The 23,113-nt window shown below is 45.5% G+C and overlaps 1 protein-coding gene across 1 annotated transcript in view; it reads left to right on the top strand.

The window, feature by feature from the left end:
* Positions 1 to 23,113, top strand: part of LOC148474663 (fatty-acid amide hydrolase 1-like) — a 98,204-nt gene that overhangs the window by 60,167 nt on the left and 14,924 nt on the right. The window contains exons 11-12 of the mRNA XM_088458283.1: positions 19,695 to 19,794; positions 22,808 to 22,851. Of these exons, the coding sequence (XP_088314409.1) occupies positions 19,695 to 19,794; positions 22,808 to 22,851 (144 nt within the window). The remainder of the gene's footprint in view (positions 1 to 19,694; positions 19,795 to 22,807; positions 22,852 to 23,113) is intronic.

Raw genomic sequence — 23,113 nt, 5'->3', positions numbered from 1 at the left:
AGATTTTGATAGATCCCTGTTCTTTTAAAAAGACAAGTTGTCCACTCACACCTGATTGCCATCCAATAGATTGAAAATACCTGACTCTAATTTCACCTTCAAAATACAGTATCTGCTAACAGGGCTGCCATCAAGGGGGACGGCCGGGCCTGGAGTCCCGGGCCCGGATACTCTGGGGGCCCGACCGCTCCTCCTACCGCCTGTCCACTATTTCCACCCTGCTAAACTTACGTTCACTGACAGGCTCGGCAGGTGGTCCGCGGCCGCCCGTGCCCACTACTACAATATACCCTCTCACTATCTTTCCAAACGCCCGTCGCTGCTGCTATGTATGTGGCTGGCTGTTGGAGGCAGGCAGAGTGGATGCTCCCAGCCTGCTCTGTGCTGCTAACCAATAACACAATCGAGCAGACGGGAGCATCCATAAACACCGCAACAGCAGCGGGCGGTCGGAGAGGTAGGGAGAGGATATAGTACTGGGCGCAGGTGGCGCCTGTCAGTAAATGTAAATTTAACAGGGAAAAAGTAGTGGGTGGGAAGGCCCCGGGGCCCTCGTTGTGCGGAGGGAGGGAGATTACTCGGGGAAGGGTGAGGCTCTGTATAATGGGGGCTGGGGGGCTCTGCCTATTTGGCCTGTCCCAGGCCCCATGATATCTGAAGGCGGCCCTGTCTGCTAAGCCTAAAGGTTCACATACTTTTGCAACTGTGATATTGGATCATTGTCCTCAAAAAAATTTAAAAATTAGCATGTTTAATTTATTTGCCTCATTTGCTTTAGTCTTTATCTAGTTTTAGGACTTGTGTAAAAATCTGAGGTAGCTTTAGGCCAAATTTCAGTAGAAATATAGAAAATATTGAAGGGTTCACAAACTTCCAAGCACCACTGTAGATAAAGTGGTGTAATTGCCCAATGCAACCAATCAGCATCTAACATTTCAAATGCTGCACTAGATAAATGACAGGAGCTGACCGGTTGTGTTGCGTAACTTTATTCCACTCTGCGGCTTGAAACATCTCCCCCTAAATTCCCTAACATACACACATGGAGACTAGTGTTAATTTAGAAGGAATCCAATTAACCTTTCAGTATGTTTGTGGCCTGTGGGAGAAAACCATGCAAACATGAAGAGAACATGCACACTATACACAGTTAAGCCATGTCCAGGTATTTAAGTATTGTAGTCAGCAATTATCTGAAAAAGTGAAATGCGAACATTAATTCCGGGACCATGTGTTAGACTGTGTATGAAGTACATTTATGTGGTGTCTGCACTGATTGGCTGTTAACAATCACTGTCAGGGTATGGTACATGAAAATGCTGCTCTGTGTTATATAGGGGTCTATTTACTAAGCTTTGTTAGGAGATTAAGGGCCGTATTCAATTTGAGGCGTTAAGTCCGGATCCGCAGTAATTTACTGACGATGACGTCATTATCGCCTGTTTTGGTTTTACCCCGTATTCAACTTCAAAGACTTTCCGCCTAGGCGATAAAGTATAGCCTATGAATGACAGGCGGTAAAAAGTGCAGAATTGGGGTTTTGGGGTGCAACGTTTCGAGAAACGCCGTGCAGCCTTCAGTCAGTCCCCCAAAGGTAATCTGTGTAAAAAACACAAAACAAAACTTAAGGACACCCCAAAAATTTACTTTGAAAAAGGGGGCGAAAAAAAAAAAGTTGGGGCACAAACTTAAAAACTAGCGAACTTGACTCTGGAGGGGTCCCCAAGTATGCCCCATGTGTTTTTTGATTGCAGGTGTTTGCGCCAGGTGGATTTTTCACGATTTGTTTAAGTCACTTTAGCAAGTTTAAAATTTATTGTTCCTTGCCCTGGAGTGCAGCTAACAGTCACCCTTACTATGGGGCACAGTCCACTAAGCAGTGCACAGTCATATGCTGGCTACACACTTAACGATGAGTACCCAGCCGATGTCAAGTAAGGCGGATCCAGGTGGCAGTTCTGACATCGGCAAGTGAGTATGCCGGGAGTGACTTCGGGGGCCATTCGGCAGCATGGCCCCCAGCTGACGATATTCCCTGTTGGACCTGCATGCAGGTCCGATGGGTGACTACGCTGACGATGCCCAGGAGCCAGCATCGTCAGTGACATAGTGGATGCACACTGCCCGATGTGGACGATATATAGTCCGATCCACAATATCATCTAGTGTGTACCCGGTTAAAGGGGATTTAAACAGGATTTATACATGTCCATCCACTACTGGCAGAGGATCATGGGTAAGGTAATGCATACACAACTCTTTACCAACAGTCTGCACATGGAGAACACTGGACTGTAAAATCTACTCTTGTTATATGAAACTCTTATATGCACATAATATATAATTTCCACCCTTTGCTGAATATTCTAATCACGCATCCATTATATACATTTTCTGTATTAGGAATTTATTCCAATGCTATGTACTATTACATAATACTCTCTACCGCTTTCTCCTACTGTAGCTGTGAAACCAGTAACCCAATATACGGACACACACTAAACCCCCATAACAGAGCCAAGGGGGTATCAGGATCTTCCGGTGGGGAGGGGGCATTGATTGGTGGTGGAGGTTCAATTCTTAGTATTGGAAGTGACCTTGCTGGCAGCATTCACCTCCCGTCCAGTGTTTGTGGAATTGCCGGATTTAAGCCAACTTCAAGCAGACAGAGGTGAGCCCTATTCCTCCTGTATATATTGCTATAATAATTTCCTACGGTCTGTCCCGTCTCCTCAATGCACACGGAGTGTATGCCGATGTGTGAGCCCTAACCGCTCCCATTGCTAGGGCGAAGGAACAGACGTAGCAAAGGAGGACCAGACCCCGGGAACGGGGTACCTAGTATCAGAGGAGTAGTGTGGGACCATGACGCCCGGAGAAAGTGCATGTCGTAGTGCCCCCTCCCTGTACTCAACTGCGCCAGTGGGGTATGGCCAGCCTGCGGAGGAATACTGAAGTGAAGATAAAAACAGCAACAAGTGGCAGTATCACATCGGGCGCTGAGGTCCCATTGGGGGAATAGAATGCTTCGGTAATGCACTGTCTGACATTAAGGGGTAGCTCATTTGGCACTGCTTTATTTATGTATAGCACCTAGGATCTAGCTTTTATCATATTTGCATCATTGTTATTAGTCAATAGAGGAGATAGTATTATATATTCTGATCACCTATGGGAAGCTCCCTTCTTAGCTATGTTCCTACTTCACAAATATACATTGCACCTATATTAATGTGAGTACAGCTAACCATGTTCTGTCTACCACTATTATTCCAGGTCTCCTAATACAGTATCTTTTAAAAGATCTTTCAAATAACACTTTGTGGTCATGCCTAGGAACACCTCATTACTTTACATAGCAAAGCAGTGAGTTTTTTTAAAACTCATACCTGCCAATAAGAAAAGGAGAGGGGTGGTGACAGAAGCCAATAAGAACGGAGAGGGGAGGGGCAAAGAGCCGATCCCATGGTAGATAGGGGAGGGAATTAAAGAGGTGAGAAGTGAATGTTATGAATCTGACAGTAAAGGAGAGGTGACAGAAGATGATCACAGAGGAGGGGGGGGCCGGAGGGGGACAATCTGGGCAGCTTGAGGGAGCATGAAATGTAGAAACGGATCTCCAATCCGTAACTTATTTAGGATATAGAGCAAACTAACCGAGATAAAACTAACAGGCGGCCGTCATACTGTGCAGCGCCCCAAGAATTCCCGGGAAACCTGAATGGCGCCCTCTGTCCATTTTGGCGCCCAGAGCTCATGCTCCACTGGAACCACCCTCGCTATTCCCCTGCCTAGTATCAGAGGGAGGCGGGTGAGAACAGTACGAGCAGCTACAACACTGCTGGGGCAGGGTGGAGTAAAGCTGGGGAGGTGATAGCATATGCCGGGGCCAATATACTTGTTAATATATAAATATATATCACTAAATTAAAAAGAAAGATAGGGGGCGCTCCATAGTGCATAAATGTTTTAATTGCATAAAAACATTAAAAGGACCCTCAGTTACAGGTGTACTGGTACCAAGTATAGGACAGTGTAGGCTGGTTATCACATGATTCAATGCAAAATTTCCATCGGCAATACTGCTCACCACCCACTCAGGAATGAACTCGAGTCCACCATCCATGCCGGGCCTGTCTGGGAGTGTCGTTGCATGGGGTTAAGTGCAAAGACGCTGAACCGCTCGCAGGGGCGTATCTACAATGGGTGCAGGGTGTGCGGGGTACACGGGCCCCTGGGTCCAGGGGGGCCCCGCACTGCACACCCATTTTCCCGGTGACCTGTGCAAACTCTATAGACTCTGGGCACACCCTAGTGCCCAGAGTCTATAACTTCGGCGCTGGCCGCGCACAACTCACCGGAGAGAGAGGAGAGGGCCCGTGTCGGAGACTGCACACGGGCCCCCTCCTCTCTAGAAACGCCCCTGACTGCTCGCATACTCATATTCAGATGGAGGACCTGCCCATTCCATGGGGCTGGTCATTAATAAAATAGTGGAGAAGATATGTTTTAGTGTTCAATGAAAATACAATTTGTTTTGATGTTCAGCGATATATATATAATTAGTAGTCGAGAGAAGAAAATTCAACAAAAACATAAAATTAATTCCAGACATCAAGCAATATCCTAGTAATTAAAATTCCTAGAGATTGTTTAATTCTATAGTGTCATTCAGTCCCAAACGGGTGAGGATCTGTAGCCAAAAAATCCAATAGGCTTCTCTCTTACAGAAAAGGCTACAGCGATCTCCTCCCCTATTGGTCACTTTAATGTTCCCGGGGGCTGATTCACTACCTTACGCAACTGCGATTATGCACCCAATCGGCCAATTATTATCGGGACTGTGGGGAGGCGAACGGTGGTGTGCCAGTGCATTTGAACGCCGTTGCTGGGGCGTGCATAAATTATCCACTGCGATGGCCTACGCAGTCTGAGATCTCATAGTGTGCATTGTTAGCAATTTCTGATGTGCGTGAGGCTGCGATGGTAGTCGATTGTACCGATGGTTTTGCAGGCTTGCTAAACATTACGGATGTGTGCTGAGTATAGTGGGCCTCCATGGGAAGTGCTGCGAGGGCATGGCGATCGCAATGTATTAGCATACTATCGTAGTTGAACTGCGTGCGTAATTGCTATTGCATATGTAATTGCTTAAGGTAGTGAATCATGCCCTCAATTCCTTTGATGGAAGCATTTTTTAGAGAACCATTCTGATATAATGTAATTTGTCTGGATATTTATTGAAAATTCTTCTATGTAGCATAAAACGGGTGTGCAATGGTCTTATGGTGCGGCCCACAAACTGTAGTGAATCATTCTTGACCAATATATTCCAAAACAAAACATTTAATTTTATGCTGTAGGTAGCAACTTTTTTTTTTAAGTACACAATCCACAAACTGAAATCGTTGAGCAGATCCTGGGGCAATTCCCAAGAATGTACAGTGGGTAGAAATGGGCGAATCTATATGGACTATGACAAAGTGCTGCCAGCCCCTCACCAGTTTCTGATCCTCCTCCTCTTCATCAGTAGCAGCCATGAGCAGAGTTCCCTGGGCTAATGTCCATCACTTCTTTTGCAGGGGATTCCTAGTGAATTCCAAGGTTCCCGTTAGACCCAATTCCCCAGGTAACCCAGCACAAATAATGGTGCATAAACTATTTACAACTGGACCGATTCGTACAGTATATGAGAATATGAATTTCTAGCAGAATGCATGGTCAGAGAATTGTAGGTACGGTAATATCAGTTTCTAGAACAATATTTGGTCAAGATGGATGGGATTATATTAATTTCTAGCACAATATTCAATCATGGTAGATGAAATAACATCAATATGCACTAAAGACATGTAGTCAGGATTTAAAGTTAAATAATAATTGTTATCCCTATATAATATATAATATTTCATTTTGCAGCCTTCGTGGAGTCCGTGCGTGCATTGATGGAATGACTGCAGGTAAAATTTGGATATTATTTGTGGATGAATAGATGTTAGAAATTGTATCTGGTTGGTTTAATTTAATATTGTATGTTATGGCGGGCATAAATTATGCAATTATGAGCCCAATATGTAGATTATCGGTGGAATAGGCCGATAATTGCATAGAGTATTGTGACCAATAAATCTTCCAACATGCACTGCTGCGGCCAGGGCCGGCTCTTCCACTAGGCAAGCTTAGGCAGCTGCCTAGGGGCGCCGTCCACTGGAGGGCGCTTCTGAGTCCGCCTTGCACCCTCCATTTGCTGGGCGCCCGCTGAGATTGTTTTACCAGCGGGCACCTGGCTCCTCTCTTCACCCCCCCCCTGGCGCCAGCCGGAGGACGGAGCTCACTCCTGAGGTCTGGCTTCCGGGTCCCGCAGTGCAATATGGGAGTGACATCATGATGACGTTACTCACATACTTCCGAAGAGCGGGCACCGGGGACGGACGGCAGCAGGCACCAGTATGGAGTTTAAGGTAAGGGGGGGAGGGGTGCTGTCTTACTACAGGGGGCACTACTGGGGGCATCATATGGGGGCACTACAGCGGGCTTACTACTGGGGGCATCATATGGGGGCACTACAGGGGCCTTACTATTGGGGGCACTACAGGGGCCTTACTACTGGGGGCATCATATGGGGGCACTACAGGGGCCTTACTACTGGGGGCATCATATGGGGGCACTATTGGGAGCACTACAGGGGCCCTTACTACTGGGGGCACTTCAAGGGGCATTACTACTGGTGGCACTGCAGGGAGCATTACTACTGGGGGCACTACAAGGACATTACTACTGGGGGCACTGCAGGGAGCATTACTACTGGGGGCACTACAAGGGCTTTACAACTGGGGGAACTACAGGGGCACTTTCTACTGGGGGCACTGCAGGGGGAATCATCCCTTTAATTCGGGTCATGTGAATATTATTAGGTTTGGGGGAAAACAGGGGCTGCATTGTGAACCTTTGCCTAGGGCGCCCTGAAACCTTGCACCGGCCCTGGCCGCGGCCGACCACTCAATATTTCCCGTTCCTTCTCAGCGGAGGAACGGGGAAATATTTCCTCCCCAGGAGAGGAAAGCAGATATTGTGAGCCATACACTGACAGACATTTTATCTGACGGTGTATGCCCAGCATTACACTCCACTTTGGGGTTTAGGGGTCCCGCAGTGCAATATGGGAGTGACATCATGATGACGTTACTCACATACTTCCGAAGAGCGGGCACCGGGGACGGACGGCAGCAGGCACCGGTATGGAGTTTAAGGTAAGGGGGGGAGGGGTGCTGTCTTACTACAGGGGGCACTACTGGGGGCATCATATGGGGGCACTACAGCGGGCTTACTACTGGGGGCATCATATGGGGGCACTACAGGGGCCTTACTATTGGGGGCACTACAGGGGCCTTACTACTGGGGGCATCATATGGGGGCACTATTGGGAGCACTACAGGGGCCCTTACTACTGGGGGCACTTCAAGGGGCATTACTACTGGTGGCACTGCAGGGAGCATTACTACTGGGGGCACTACAAGGACATTACTACTGGGGGCACTGCAGGGAGCATTACTACTGGGGGCACTACAAGGGCTTTACAACTGGGGGAACTACAGGGGCACTTTCTACTGGGGGCACTGCAGGGGGAATCATCCCTTTAATTCGGGTCATGTGAATATTATTAGGTTTGGGGGAAAACAGGGGCTGCATTGTGAACCTTTGCCTAGGGCGCCCTGAAACCTTGCACCGGCCCTGGCCGCGGCCGACCACTCAATATTTCCCGTTCCTTCTCAGCGGAGGAACGGGGAAATATTTCCTCCCCAGGAGAGGAAAGCAGATATTGTGAGCCATACACTGACAGACATTTTATCTGACGGTGTATGCCCAGCATTACACTCCACTTTGGGGTTTAGGGGTTGGTTGATTCTGTTATTAACTGGCATATTTATCCATATTATTTTTTACTAAAATAATGTGAAAACTGTTTTTTTCACACCCTTTTTACATTATTTTAGTATAACTTAAATGTATTAAAGAGCTTTTGGAGCAGTTTTCATAAAAACTACTCCACAGCCCTTAAATTTGCACTGTTTTAGTAGGCATATCGCCTTTCCCATATCTGGAAGGGAAAATGTGATCTGTTTCAGATTACTAAAAGAAATTGTGAAAAGATGCAGGGGATGGAGTCCTGCTATAATAACGCTATTTAGAGATGGCATTATGCAGGCTTTTTCCCTGTTTCCCCATCTCCAGCTCAGCCTTCCCTGCCTGCTGACAGGAAAAGCAGGGCCCGGAGCAGGCTTCTGTAATCAGCCATGTGTGTCTGATAGACCACAGGCTGATTACATAGAAAAATAAATAAATAACACTCACCTGCACCAGGGGCTGGTGATCAGTGAGCTCCTGTCAGCTGATCGCTGGGCTCATGCTCTGTGACCCCAGTCAGCTGCTCCTTTGTGCTGTAAACTGAGATACCGGTACACAGCACAGAGTATTATATGTCTGTTACTTCAGTGAGGGTAATAGGGTACAAGAGGGGTACACTTTTAATGGGAGTCAATGGTGACATTAAAAACGTGTAAGAGAGGGTGCATATTTGTACAATGTGTGTGTTATATCTATGACAGTAATAGGATGTAACAGGTACTGTATACATGTGTTGCATGTATGTTATTTCTATGATACTAATAGGATATAAGAGGTACGCATTTGTTGCATGTCTGTTGCACAGATAGTAATACATTATATTGGGGTTGGACATTTTTTTTTGGTATCTCCTATTGCCCAGACTGCGATGGAGTGTAAGAAGGGTGAACATTTATTATGTATCTATTATTTCAGTGTCACTATGCACAGGACCTATGGCGAGAGATGTGGACGCTCTGGTACTTTCCATGAGGGCTCTATGGTGTGATGAGTTTTTTTGCCTGGACCCAAATTTGCCACCCCTTCATTTCAATGAGGAGGTAATGAGACACACACACATATATAATAGGTGAGGAGTGTATGGGGATAGGGGAAGGACTCCCTAACTCTGATGTTCCCATGGGAGGAGTGAGATTTATACTGATTTCCACAGAAAACCATAATAATATCATGTTTACAGCAGAAAACGGGGTATATGTTTTGGGAGCTTAGTACAGAACTTATAATTCACTTAGTGACCAGCACTACGACACACCCTCATCTCGCTGATCTTTGTTCTATAGATTTACTCCTGTACCAAACCTCTCCGAATTGGATATTATGAAGAGGACGGATATTTCCAGGCGAACCCCGGTATGAGACGAGTTCTTCTAGAAACCAAACATCTTCTAGAGGATGCTGGACACAAGGTGAGAGGAGCACGCAGATGGGGCCCTTTCTGGTACATGTCAAGGTTCAGACTGGCCCACAGAGGTACAGAGAAAACCCCTGGTGGGCCCTACTGCCTGGGGGCCAATCTCTCCTCTAGGGATCAGGTTCCAAGCTGTGCACTTGAATTATACATTATACATATGTTATAATTCACAGGACTATGATGTATTTTCTATAATGCATAGCTGTTCTTAATCTGGTACATTATCATGCATGCACTAGCAGTATTTACTATATATATATATATATATATATATATATATATATTTATTTATTTTTTGGGGGCAGTTCGACATGGCGCCTCTGCGAAGCAACTTTGTAAAGCTGTCAAGTGGTCCTCTGCCCATACCTTTGTGAAGTTCTATTCCTTTGATACCTTCGCCTCTTCTGTTGGTACTTTTGTGAGAAGAGTTCTCAGCGCAGCTCAGGAGCGTTCCCTCCCTTAGGAGATTAGCTTTGGGACATCCCAGGATAAAGCCTGTGTCCCCTATGGAGAAAGAAGAAAAGGAGATTTATGTGGGACTGCTCTGCTTCTCCTGTCCGCATCTGCTTTGTTTTTGGACCTGTATGTGACTCGTTCTTCCTTCTCCTCCTTCTTGCTTTAGGCATGTTAACTTAACTTAGTTGCCTGTGGCTGGGAGAGGGTCATGGGGGTGAGGGAGCAGGGGCTCATGGGTAAAGAGTTTTAACTATTTGGTGCCTAGACTCCTACTCACCAACCTATACCAAGCGTAAAGCCTGTGTCCTATGGAATTGAAGAAAAGGATTTAACAGGTAAGCACATAAATGTCCTTACTAGAATATTCCGTATTTTGGAATAATTGCATACCATAATGAAATATCTTGGGAATGGGACCCAAATCTAAACAGACTGCATTTATGTTTTATATACACCTTATACACACAGCCTGCAGGTAATTTTATACAATATTTTCAATAATTTTGTGACTCAAAGTTTGTGTACATATGTAAAATTAATTTATGTTTTATATATACCTTATACACAAAGCCTGAAGGTAATTTTATACAATATTTTTAATAATTTTGCGCCTTAAACATACTTTGTGTACATTGAACCATCAAAAAGTATAGGTTTCAATATCTCAGTCATGCAAAACAAATTCCATATTTCGTAATATTCCGTATTTCAGAATATTTGGATATGGGAGACTCAACCTGTACTACATTATTGCACTTTCTATCCTCACCTATAGACTGTCTCCTGTATTGCATTTACATGCTTCTGAGTGTCCTTTGCTTTGCCAAGTCTCATTTGGTAAAGTTTTTTTAGGAATAATTTTCTGTTTAAACTGGATCATTCATGCAGCTTCTGCAGTGCATCCCACATGCCCTTTGCAGTATTCTCGTGCCAGGTATGGTGACTGGGATACATGGTGCCTGGTCCTATAACCTTGCTTCTTTGATCAGTCATCAAACAAACATAGAAGGTTTATGAAGCAAAACTGTAGTATGAACAGTGCTGGTTTCTCACCATACAGACACAGCATAACTAGCAACTAACATGGAGTCGATTTGCACTAGACTGAAAGACCATCTAGTAACATGTTGGTAACAGCACCACCTGCAGTACCTCCAGTGTAACTACTTAAGCAATGTTAAGACTAGAATTGTTGTAGTATTCCAACAACAATTTCCTCTTCACTTCTACATTTACTGCTTACATTACTTATATTTCACCAATTTTAGATTATATAAAATTATTAAAATTAAATTTTTCTTTTCAGCTCATCTTGTTCAGGCCTCCACGAGTGGGTTATGCATATGAGCTGCTCTGGAAGGCGGTTCTTGGAGACAAAGGGAAAACCGTAGCAGATAAGTTGTAAGTGGCATGTGCTGAGTACAAGTAGTGAAAGCTGGATATTAGGGTGAGGGGTAAATACATTTAAACATAGCACCCTGGAAGAATAATCATTTATTTATATAACACCACCAATTTACTCAGCACTGTACAGAGAATATTTGGGTTTCATATCAGTCCCTGCCCTGTTGTAGCTTACAGTCTAAAGGGGGATGTACCAAGCCTTGGAGATACAGTGGTGTTTGAAAGTTTGTGAACCCTTCAGAATTTTCTATATTTATGCTGAAATTTGGCCTAAAACTACCTCAGATTTTCACACGAGTCCTAAAAGTAGAGAAAGAGAAGCAAATCAAACAAATGAGAAAAAAAAATAGACGTGCTCATTTGTTCATTGAGGAACATTATCCAATATCACATATCTGTAAGTGCCAACAGTATGTGAACCTTTGCTTTCAGTATCTGGTGTGACCCCCCTTGTGCAGCAATAACTGCTTCTAAATGTTTCCGATACTTGATGATTAGTCCTGAACATCGGTTTGGAGGAATTTTACCCCATTTCCCCGTACAAAATAGCTTCAACTCTGTTATGTTGGTGGGTTTCCTCCCATGAACTGTTCGCTTCAGGTCTTTCCACAACGTTTCGATTGGATTAAGGTCAGGATTTTGACTTGACCATTCCAAAACTTAAAATGTATTCTTCTTTAACCATTTTTTGGTGAAATTACTTGTGTTCTTTGGGTCGTTGTCTTGCTGCATGACCCACGTTCTATTGAGACGCAGCTCATGGACAGATGTCCTGACATTTTCCTTAGAATATTCTGGTATAATTCAGAATACATTGTCTCATCAATGATGACAAGTCGTCCTGGGCCAGATGCAGCAAAACAGGCCCAAACCATGATACCACCACCACCACCACCGTGTTTCACAGATGGTATGAGGTTTTTATGCTGGAATGCAGTGTTCTCCTTTCTCCAAACATAATGCTTCTCATTTAAACCAAAAAGCTCTATTTTGGACTCATCTGTCCACAAAACATTGTTCCTATAGTTTTCAGGCTTGTCCAGGTGATCTTTAGCAAATTGCAGATGGGCAGCAATGTTCATTTTTTTTGCTTTTTCATGCTTTTTCAGCCAAGCATACCATTGTTGTTCAGTGTCCTCCTGATGGTGGACTCATGAACATTGACATTAGCCATAGTGAGAAAGGCCTTCAGTTGTTTAGAGGTTACAATGGGTTCCTTTGTGACCTTGCAAACTATTTGAGGCTTTGCTCTTGGTGTGATCTTTTTTGGCCGACCACTCCTGGGGAGGGTAATAATGATCTGGAATTTTCTCCATTTGTACACAATCTGTCTGACTGTTGACTGATGGAGTCCAAAATCTTTAGAGATAGTTTTGTAACATTTTCCAGCCTGATGAACATCAACAACTCTTCTTCTGAGGTCCTTAGAAATCTCCTATGTTCATGGCCTGATACACTTCCACAAACATGTGTTGTGATCATCAGATTTTGATAGATCCCTGTTCTTTTAAAAAGACAAGTTGTCCACTCACACCTGATTGCCATCCAATAGATTGAAAATACCTGACTCTAATTTCACCTTCAAAATACAGTATCTGCTAACAGGGCTGCCATCAAGGGGGACGGCCGGGCCTGGAGTCCCGGGCCCGGATACTCTGGGGGCCCGACCGCTCCTCCTACCGCCTGTCCACTATTTCCACCCTGCTAAACTTACGTTCACTGACAGGCTCGGCAGGTGGTCCGCGGCCGCCCGTGCCCACTACTACAATATACCCTCTCACTATCTTTCCAAACGCCCGTCGCTGCTGCTATGTATGTGGCTGGCTGTTGGAGGCAGGCAGAGTGGATGCTCCCAGCCTGCTCTGTGCTGCTAACCAATAACACAATCGAGCAGACGGGAGCATCCATAAACACCGCAACAGCAGCGGGCGGTCGGAGAGGTAGGGAGAGGATATAGTACTGGGCGCAGGTGGCGCCTGTCAGTAAATGTAAATTTAACAGGGAAAAAGTAGTGGGTGGGAAGGCCCCGGGGCCCTCGTTGTGCGGAGGGAGGGAGATTACTCGGGGAAGGGTGAGGCTCTGTATAATGGGGGCTGGGGGGCTCTGCCTATTTGGCCTGTCCCAGGCCCCATGATATCTGAAGGCGGCCCTGTCTGCTAAGCCTAAAGGTTCACATACTTTTGCAACTGTGATATTGGATCATTGTCCTCAAAAAAATTTAAAAATTAGCATGTTTAATTTATTTGCCTCATTTGCTTTAGTCTTTATCTAGTTTTAGGACTTGTGTAAAAATCTGAGGTAGCTTTAGGCCAAATTTCAGTAGAAATATAGAAAATATTGAAGGGTTCACAAACTTCCAAGCACCACTGTAGATAAAGTGGTGTAATTGCCCAATGCAACCAATCAGCATCTAACATTTCAAATGCTGCACTAGATAAATGACAGGAGCTGACCGGTTGCGTTGTGTAACTTTATCCCACTCTGCGGCTTGAAACATCTCCCCCTAAATTCCCTAACATACACACATGGAGACTAGTGTTAATTTAGAAGGAATCCAATTAACCTTTCAGTATGTTTGTGGCCTGTGGGAGAAAACCATGCAAACATGAAGAGAACATGCACACTATACACAGTTAAGCCATGTCCAGGTATTTAAGTATTGTGGTCAGCAATTATCTGAAAAAGTGAAATGCGAACATTAATTCCGGGACCATGTGTTAGACTGTGTATGAAGTACATTTATGTGGTGTCTGCACTGATTGGCTGTTAACAATCACTGTCAGGGTATGGTACATGAAAATGCTGCTCTGTGTTATATAGGGGTCTATTTACTAAGCTTTGTTAGGAGATTAAGGGCCGTATTCAATTTGAGGCGTTAAGTCCGGATCCGCAGTAATTTACTGACGATGACGTCATTATCGCCTGTTTTGGTTTTACCCCGTATTCAACTTCAAAGACTTTCCGCCTAGGCGATAAAGTATAGCCTATGAATGACAGGCGGTAAAAAGTGCAGAATTGGGGTTTTGGGGTGCAACGTTTCGAGAAACGCCGTGCAGCCTTCAGTCAGTCCCCCAAAGGTAATCTGTGTAAAAAACACAAAACAAAACTTAAGGACACCCCAAAAATTTACTTTGAAAAAGGGGGCGAAAAAAAAAAAGTTGGGGCACAAACTTAAAAACTAGCGAACTTGACTCTGGGGGGGTCCCCAAGTATGCCCCATGTGTTTTTTGATTGCAGGTGTTTGCGCCAGGTGGATTTTTCACGATTTGTTTAAGTCACTTTAGCAAGTTTAAAATATGCTGAACCCCATTTTCAAGTACCCCAAATTTGATGGGCATAGTTGTTTTGCCCTAAAAAAACTTCTAAATGCTCTTCTGCATCACCTTATTCAAAGCCGCATTTATGCACCTGCTGCGGCTATTAGAAACCCCGACTTCCTTCAGGAGTTAAAAATGGGGGTACCCATAGTGATCCCCCATATCTCCACATCTTTAGGGGGTTCCCTAGAATATTTCCTGAAAATTCCCCTTTTGTTTAACCTGTAAAAAAACGGGGTAAAAATTTACAAAAAAAATTACATAAGGTTCCCCCCCAAAAGCCAAATCAGCCCCAGGCTTGCCAGGCAGTGGTGGTTTCTAAAAATATGGGGAACAAATTGTGTATGGTTCCACCGTATTTTAGAAACCAACCCAAGGCTGCAGGGACCAGTTCTGGTTTTAAATATAGTTGGAAAAAAAACGTGGGGATCCCCCTATAGTTAAGACCTGCGACCGACCCAACCGACTGGGGTGTAATGCCACAGCCAGAAGACCCAATCACCGGGGCTCCAGGTCCAAAGCATTAGCATCCCAAATCGGTCAGCGCAAGCCGGTGATCTCTGGGTCCCCCCTTCCCGAGCACCACAGGCTTACGCTGAAGCCTGGGGTTCTTCCCCATACCCCTGGTTTGGTGGGTATGGATGTAATGGGGGGGGGCAAATAATGTAAAACTATTGTGTTTTACAGTGGAACTACAAGTGACAGCATGCCTGCCATTTTGCACTTGAAGAACAACAAGTGCCAGCAGACATGCGGCACCTGTAACTTCACTGTAAAATAGTTAAAAAAAGACAAAACACACACCGTGACAGTATAACTTTATTACACACACCTACCCATTCACACATACTTACCTATACCAGATGTGTCTGTCCCTTGTCCAGTAGATTGTCCTCAATGAATGGGTCTGCAAAGAAAAATTCATACTCACCTATATCCTGGCGCCGGTCTCCGCAGTAATCCAGGAACTTAGCAAAACAAAAAAACGAGTTTACACGACCCACACAACAGCTATCAGTATGTGTGTTGCCACACATACTGATAGCTCCCGAATGCCAGCTGACGGAACATGCATGGAGCTGGCACTTCCCGAGAGCCAATCAGCGGCTGCACTGACTGTAGAGCGGCCGCTGATTGGCTCCGGCTACTGACAGTTCCTACGTGGTGTGAATCGCCCAAACATGTGTAGACATGGGGGATCACTATGGGTACCCCCATTTTTAACTCCTGAAGGAAGTCGGGGTTTCAAATAGCCGTGGCAGGTGCATTTTTGCAGAATTTATAAAAATGCGTTTTGGGACTTAAAAATATGCTAGTACCCATTTTCATGTACCCCAAATTTGATGGGACCATTTTTAAAAACGAAAAAAATTAGCTAAGTGCTCTTCTGCATCACTTCTTCAAAGTCAAGAAAAAAAACACCTGCAGCGGCTATTTAAAACCCGATTTTTCTTTTGCAGCCAAAAACGGGTGTACCCATAGTGATCCCCCATGTCTTGACATCTTTTGGGGGGGTCCTAGGATTATTTCCCGAAAATTCCAGTTTTTTTAACGCCGATCCAAGTATCGCCGGGTCCTGTTTTCGCCTACTTTCAAATTGAATACGGGGATACGCGGGCACGCGTGCGATACTTTAAAGCCTACAAAACAGGCGAAGGCAGCGTTAAGTCCGGGCCGTAGCTCGGCTCAAATTGATTACGGGCCAAAGTGAACGGTGGTAAGGTACCGTTCACTTTATCTCCTAACAAAGCTTAGTAAATAGACCCCCTTTTCATATTGAAGTGAAAAAGAACAGAAAAAATAAAAAGGGTTTTGTCATATTTATAATTATAATATGACAAAAGTATGGAAAAACCAAGATAAAACATAAAAATATGAGAGGAAAGTCATAAACACAGCCATGACCAATGATCACATCTTCCTACAATCACTGTGAGGAGCACTGCTCTACAAGGGAATAAGGGGAAGTCATACACCTTGACAGGATCAATTATCACATCTTCTTACAGTCGCTGTGAGGAGCACTGCTCTACAAAGGAATGAGGGGAAGTTGTACACCCAGACAGGACTAATGATCACATCCACCTACAGTCACTGTGAGGAGCACTGCTATACAAGGGAATGAGAGGAAGTTGTACACCCAGATATGACTAATGATCACATCCAGCTACAGTCACTGTGAGGAGCACTGCTACACAAGGGAATAAGGGGAAGTTATACACCCAGACATGACTAATGATCACATCTTCCTACAGTCACTGTGAGGAGCACTGCTACACAAGGGAATAAGGGGAAGTTATACACCCAGACATGACTAATGATCATATCCTCCTACAGTCACTGTGAGGAGCACTGCTACACAAGGGAATAAGGGGAAGTTATACACCTTGACAGGATCAATTATCACATCTTCCTACAGTCACTGTGAGGAGCACTGCTATACAAGGGAATAAGGGGAAGTTGTACACCCAGACATGACTAATGATCACATCCACCTACAGTCACTGTGAGGAGCACTGCTACACAAGGGAATAAAGGGAAAGTTATAAACACAGCCATGACCAATGATCACATCTTCCTACAGTCACTGTGAGGAGCACTGCTACACAAGGGAATAAGGGGAAGTTATACACCCAGACATGACTAATGATCACATCCACCTACAGTCACTGTGAGGAGCACTGCTACACAAGGGAATAAGGGGAAGTTATACACCTTGATAGGATCAATTATCACATCTTCCTACAGTCACTGTGAGGAGCACTGCTATACAAGGGAATGTTGTACACCCAGACAGGACTAATGATCACATCCTCATACAGTCACTGTGAGGAGCACTGCTACACAAGGGAATGAGGGGAAGTTGTACACCCAGACAGGACTAATGATCACATCCTCCTACAGTCACTGTGAGGAGCACTGCTATACAAGGGAATGTTGTACACCCAAACAGGACTAATGATCACATCCTCCTACAGTCACTGTGAGGAGCACTGCGACACAACGGAATAAAGGGAGCCAGGGGCCCATGTGCCCTGCATAGCCTGCACCCATTATAGATACGCCCGCCAGTGACCCTCCTACAGTCACTGAGAGGAGCACTGCTACACAAGTGCAAGAAGGGAAAGTCACAAAAAACAGCCATGACAAACAATCTCTAAGGGGAGCATTAGGAGAATGAAGTGAGAGACATACATGGAGACATGGCCATTGGCCTCCACCATCTGTAATCACTGAGAGGAGCTATATGACCCAAGTGAATGAGGGAAAAGTTATTCAGTACATATAATTATCGGAATCGGTATGAAATACCGCCCCCGCATGGCCGGTGGTTCAATTCCCGGCAGCGGCAGCACGACACTGAAACACATCCCGGCAGCGTGAGCCCGACAGCGCTGGAAATCCTGATCGTTGTAAGGTAGGTATAGACTAACCTAACCCCCCTAACCCTAACTCTCCTTAGGGGTGCCTAACCCTAACCTCCCCCCAAATGCCTAACCCTAATCCCCCCGTAAGTGCCTAACCCTAACCAGCCCTTCCCCGCTGCCTAAACTTAAGTCCCCCGGGGGGGTGCCTAACCCTCCCTCCCCCTAGCCTGACCCTAACCCTCACGGGGGGGTGCCTAACCCTAAGTCCCGCCCGGGTGCACTAAACCTAACCCTTCCCCCCCACGGCTGTCCGCTCGCGGCGCCCAGCATCCCTTCGATCGGGATGCCGGGCGCCGGTCTCCCGGCATCGGGGAAATGAGCTGCGTATACATCTAGACGCCGGGCATTTCACCCTCACCGGGATATGACAGTCGGGAGCCGGCTGTCAGTTTAATGTCAGCCGGCTTCCCGATTGCATCCCTAATTATCACATAATTTGCCCTCAGTCACAGGAACTTTTTCTGGATTTCCCTAATGTTCTGGATACCAGATTCCATGCTGGACACCTCTAACAATATACAGTATATATAGAAATTAAGTATTTTTTATTTATTTGGTGTTTTTTTTACCTCAGACAGAGCCAATAATATGAGAATGTTGCCAGCTGTGGAATGGAATCTCCAATGGATCAGAGCACAGGGATGAGGATAATTCTCTAGTTATATATAGATAACATTGCAGTAAGCAGACTGGAGGGCACTTAGGAAAGCGGGAGAGAATCCCTTTATGTTACGATGAGTTGATGTGCATAAGGATCTTTGCTCAGCATCTCCCCCCTAGCAGAGCTCTTAAAGAATATCTTATGACAATCGGCGTAACTATCAACGGGGGGCCTCAACTGTCTGCAGGCACCATGTGGCCACCTGTGATGCTTTCTGGCTTTGCTCCCCTATGCGGCCTATAGTCAGCAGGGAACTAAGGCCCTCATTCAGAGCCATACGCTCTGAGCAGAGCGCACGCTCTGAATGAGGGCCGGCCTCCATGAAAATGGAGCGTCCTCCTGGACGCTCGTATAGCTGTGGGTTACCACCCACAGGCTATACGAGCGTGCATTTTGATGGCCGCGATGGTCGTGACCATCGCGACCATCGAAACTGCGAGCCGGAGCCTGCGGTTGAGGTTTTCAACTGCAAGTTCCGGAGTGATTTTGGCTCTATCAGAGCCAAAATCACTCCCACTGACATCACTAGTGATGTCAGTGGGCCGGCTTCTGACGGGAGGCGTTCCCGTGGGAACGCCCCCGTCAGGGAGGCACGCCCCCGGCACGCCTACCAAAGGGGGCGTGCTGTCAATCAACATCGACAGCACGCCCCCTTTGATCAGACAAAACGAGTGAAGGACTTTCCTTCGCTCGTCGCGTCTGGCGCATGCGCACGACGGAGCTCCCTCCGTCGTGCGCATGCTCAGTCCAGAACATCGACCCACTTGCGAGCGCAGCCGCTCGCGAGTGGGTCTGAATCAGGCCCTAAATGTTCAGCTGTGGGACTGCTGAAGCTCTAGAGTGCTGTGCACATGAGGCAGCACTCTAACGGATCCATAATAAAATCCTGGCCAGCGTTTGTGGGGCAGTCTCTGATGCCATGACCTCTGTGATCAGGAAATGCAGGGGGACTAATAAAGATGGCGGGGGCTGATAACCTGGCATAGTATGTATAGGCAGGAGAAACTAAAAACCTTTGTCCGTAAGTTGCCCACTCTCCTGGAATGTTCGGAATACTCATGCATTTCAGGGGTAGTGAATAAATGGGGCCACTTTATTATTTCTATTAGTAAGAACAACTTCATAGACCCCAACCTGGGGGAATGCGCACAACTCTGTAAGATGCCCGACGTGGTGAAGAGGATCCTGGGCTTCATTTTCCGGCCGATAGTAAGTAGATACGAAAAACAAAAAAAAAAACAATTCTTACTGTAAGTAAATTTGTGAACTTAATTAAATTTAACACGGACAATTTCATTATAAACAAAAAATGAAAAAAACACAACATAATTATAAACACTAATTGGTCTATTCAATATGTTAATTATCATTGTCCAAACGGACTTCGATAGTTAACGTTTCTTCTCGACGAGAGCGCCAGAGGAATTCATCAAATCAGCTGTCTTCCCGAACACTTTCATTGCTCCTCTCGGAGCAGGTCACGCATGCACACAAGAGCTCCGACATCCGAAAGGATCCCTTTTCACGACCCAGGACTCCTTCCCATACGGAAGATGGCGAATGCTCCAGCAATCAAGCTCTGAAAATATTGTATTTATGGTGCTTGATGAATTCTGTCCCCATACTAGTGTATGGGGACAGCGGGCCATTCCGCCAGAGGAAGGTAAGCAGGAGATATCTGTGATACTAGTGTATGGGGATAGCGGGCCATTCCGCCAAAGGAATTTAAGCAGGAGATATCTGTGATTCTAGTGTATGGGACAGCGGGCCACTCCGCGAGAGGAAGATAAGCAGGAGATATCTGTGATACTAGTGTATGGGGACAGCGGGTCATTCCGCCAAAGGAATTTAAGCAGGAGATATCTGTGATACTAGTGTATGGGACAGCGGGCCATTCCACCAAAGGAAGGTAAGCAGGAGATATCTGTGATACTAGTGTATGGGGACAGCGGGCCATTCCGCCAAAGGAAGGTAAGCAGGAGATATCTGTGATACTAGTGTATGGGGACAGCGGGCCATTCCGGCAGAGGACGGCAAGCAGGAGATATATGTGATACTAGTATATGGGGACAGCGGGCCATTCCGCCAAAGGAAGGTAAGCAGGAGATATCTGTGATACTAGTGTATGGGACAGCGGGCCATTCCGCCAGAGGAAGGTAAGTAGGAGATATCTGTGTTACTAGTGTATGGGGACAGCGGGCCATTCTGCCAGAGGAAGGTAAGCAGGATATATCTGTGATACTAGTATATGGGGACAGTGGGCCATTCCGGCAGAGGACGGCAAGCAGGAGATATATGTGATACTAGTATATGGGGACAGCGGGCCATTCCGCCAAAGGAAGGTAAGTAGGAGATATCTGTGATACTAGTGTATGGGGACAGCGGGCCATTCCGCCAGAGGAAGGTAAGTAGGAGATATCTGTGTTACTAGTGTATGGGGACAGCGGGCCATTCCGCTGCTTTACCTCCTTAATGAATGGCCCAATAACTTAATTTTTACAACTTTTGTAAAAATTAAGTGATGATGAATAGGTTCCTTAGAACTCTATTCATCAATCAAATTTCTCCTTAAATAATGCGGAAACGAGCAATTCATTCCAGAGCTTGGCCCTGGTAGCTAACGTCCCGAAAACTGAAAGCAAAGTGGTCACATTAGTGATCACTTTACTTTTACAATCAGCAAGGACAGATTCCTGCGAGTGCATTTAAATACATGCATGCGGTACATCATTCCTTATTGGCAATAATCATTTTCTAATTATTGGGTCTAAAACCTGATAATAAATAAACAGGCCCCATATTGTAGCTATACTTTTATCCCACTAATTAATAAATGATTTTTCTATATGAGAATATATAACATATCTAGCAATAGCCCATAACCTGAATACTACTGTAAAGAAACAGACTGCTCCTGTCCCCCAACCCCTGTCCCTGTGTTTGGTAAGTGCGCCCAGGTGCCCTAACACTGATTAGTAACTTTCTCACTCTACAGCATAATTCCGAAAATCTGTCATTGCTCCGGCAGACACAATGGTTTACACAATGGTTACATAAGTGAATATGTTATGTTTTATTGCTTCACTTAATACTCACTAAAATCCTAAGTGACACTTTGATAATGCCCTGACATGGGTTTCCTAGCCCCAATAGTAATCCTTAGACCTTGAGTCCATGAGAAGAAATTAGCGGTGTGTAAGCAGCAGGTACATTAAGTTGTGACCAATGGGCATTTTAACTTTTTAACCCAAAGTAATGTCCCGTATACACAATACCCACAGTAGTAGTGCCCCTACTACACATAATGCCGACAGTAGTAGTGCCCCTTATGCAGTTCCCGCAGTAGTGGTGCCCCTTATGCAGTGCCCCCAGTAGTGGCAGTGGCCCTTATGCAGTGTCCATAGTGGTAGTGCCCCTTATACAGTGCCCCATATGCAGTGCCCCCTATGCAGTGCCCCATGTAGTAGTGCCCCCAGTAGTAATGCCTCCCAGTAGTAATGTTCTCTGTAGTAGTACCCCCAATAGTAATTCCCAAATAATAATGCCCCTAGCTGTAATGCCCCCTGTAGTAGTGCCCCCAATATTAATGCCTACAATAGTAATGCCCCCAGTAGTAATGCCATCAATAATAATGCCCCCTGTAGTAGTGCCCACAATAGTAATGCTCCCTGTAGTAGTGATACCAATAGTAATGCCCCCAGTAGTAATGCTGCTTATACACAAAAAAACCCCAACACAATACTTACCATAAGAACCGCACCTGAATCCCCGGCCGTTCAACAGGCTGCTCCTCGGAACTATGGGAGAGACCTCATGACATCTCGCCCATAGTGCACACTTCAGGAGCTGGAAGCCGGAGCTCTGGAGTGAGCTCCAGCCTCCACCTGCCAGTGTTGTTGTGGGGAAAGATCTGGGCGCCCGCTGGTAACAGAATATCAGTGGGCGCCCAGCAAATGGAGCCTACCTGCGGCGCTGGGCTGAGGTGGGCCGGAGGAGGCGTAACTGGTTCCGTCTCCAGATATTTGGACGCTGTTGGTTAGCTACATAGCCACTGATTATAAAACTTCAGCATTCAGAGCAGATCCTGAACCATCTGTATAGTACATAGAACTCAGTGTTGCAATGTGGCATCTAATATTAACTTGAAGATAAAATATTTTTAAATTTATAGTGATGCTGATATTTTTTCCCTGTACGTAAATCTTATTTTAAATATTTCCAGTATCCGAGGATTTCCAGGTTTCTAAATTCCAGTGTTGGTGCAAGGTAAGACCCTGTGTGCTCTTCCAGATTATCTCTCATATACAATGTACACTATGTAGACAAAAGTGATTGGACACCTCTGCATTGCAGCTGGTTTAGCATGGGTCCGTGCATGGTCACATTAACTCTGAGAAGTATAAAGATGTTCATTGTGGCAGTTCTACAGAAGCAATGAATGTTTTTATCAGGATGACAATGCCACCTGCCATGTTTCCAGGGTGACGCTGGACTAGTATACAGAAAATGTGGTAACCTGGATGTACTG

The sequence above is a fragment of the Taudactylus pleione genome, unplaced genomic scaffold (genome assembly GCF_031769625.1).
Source record: "Taudactylus pleione unplaced genomic scaffold, aTauple2 ptg000824l, whole genome shotgun sequence".
NCBI lineage: Eukaryota > Metazoa > Chordata > Amphibia > Anura > Myobatrachidae > Taudactylus > Taudactylus pleione.
The sequence above is the reverse complement of the archived record's forward strand: the minus strand, read 5'-3'. Positions and strand labels throughout refer to the sequence as shown.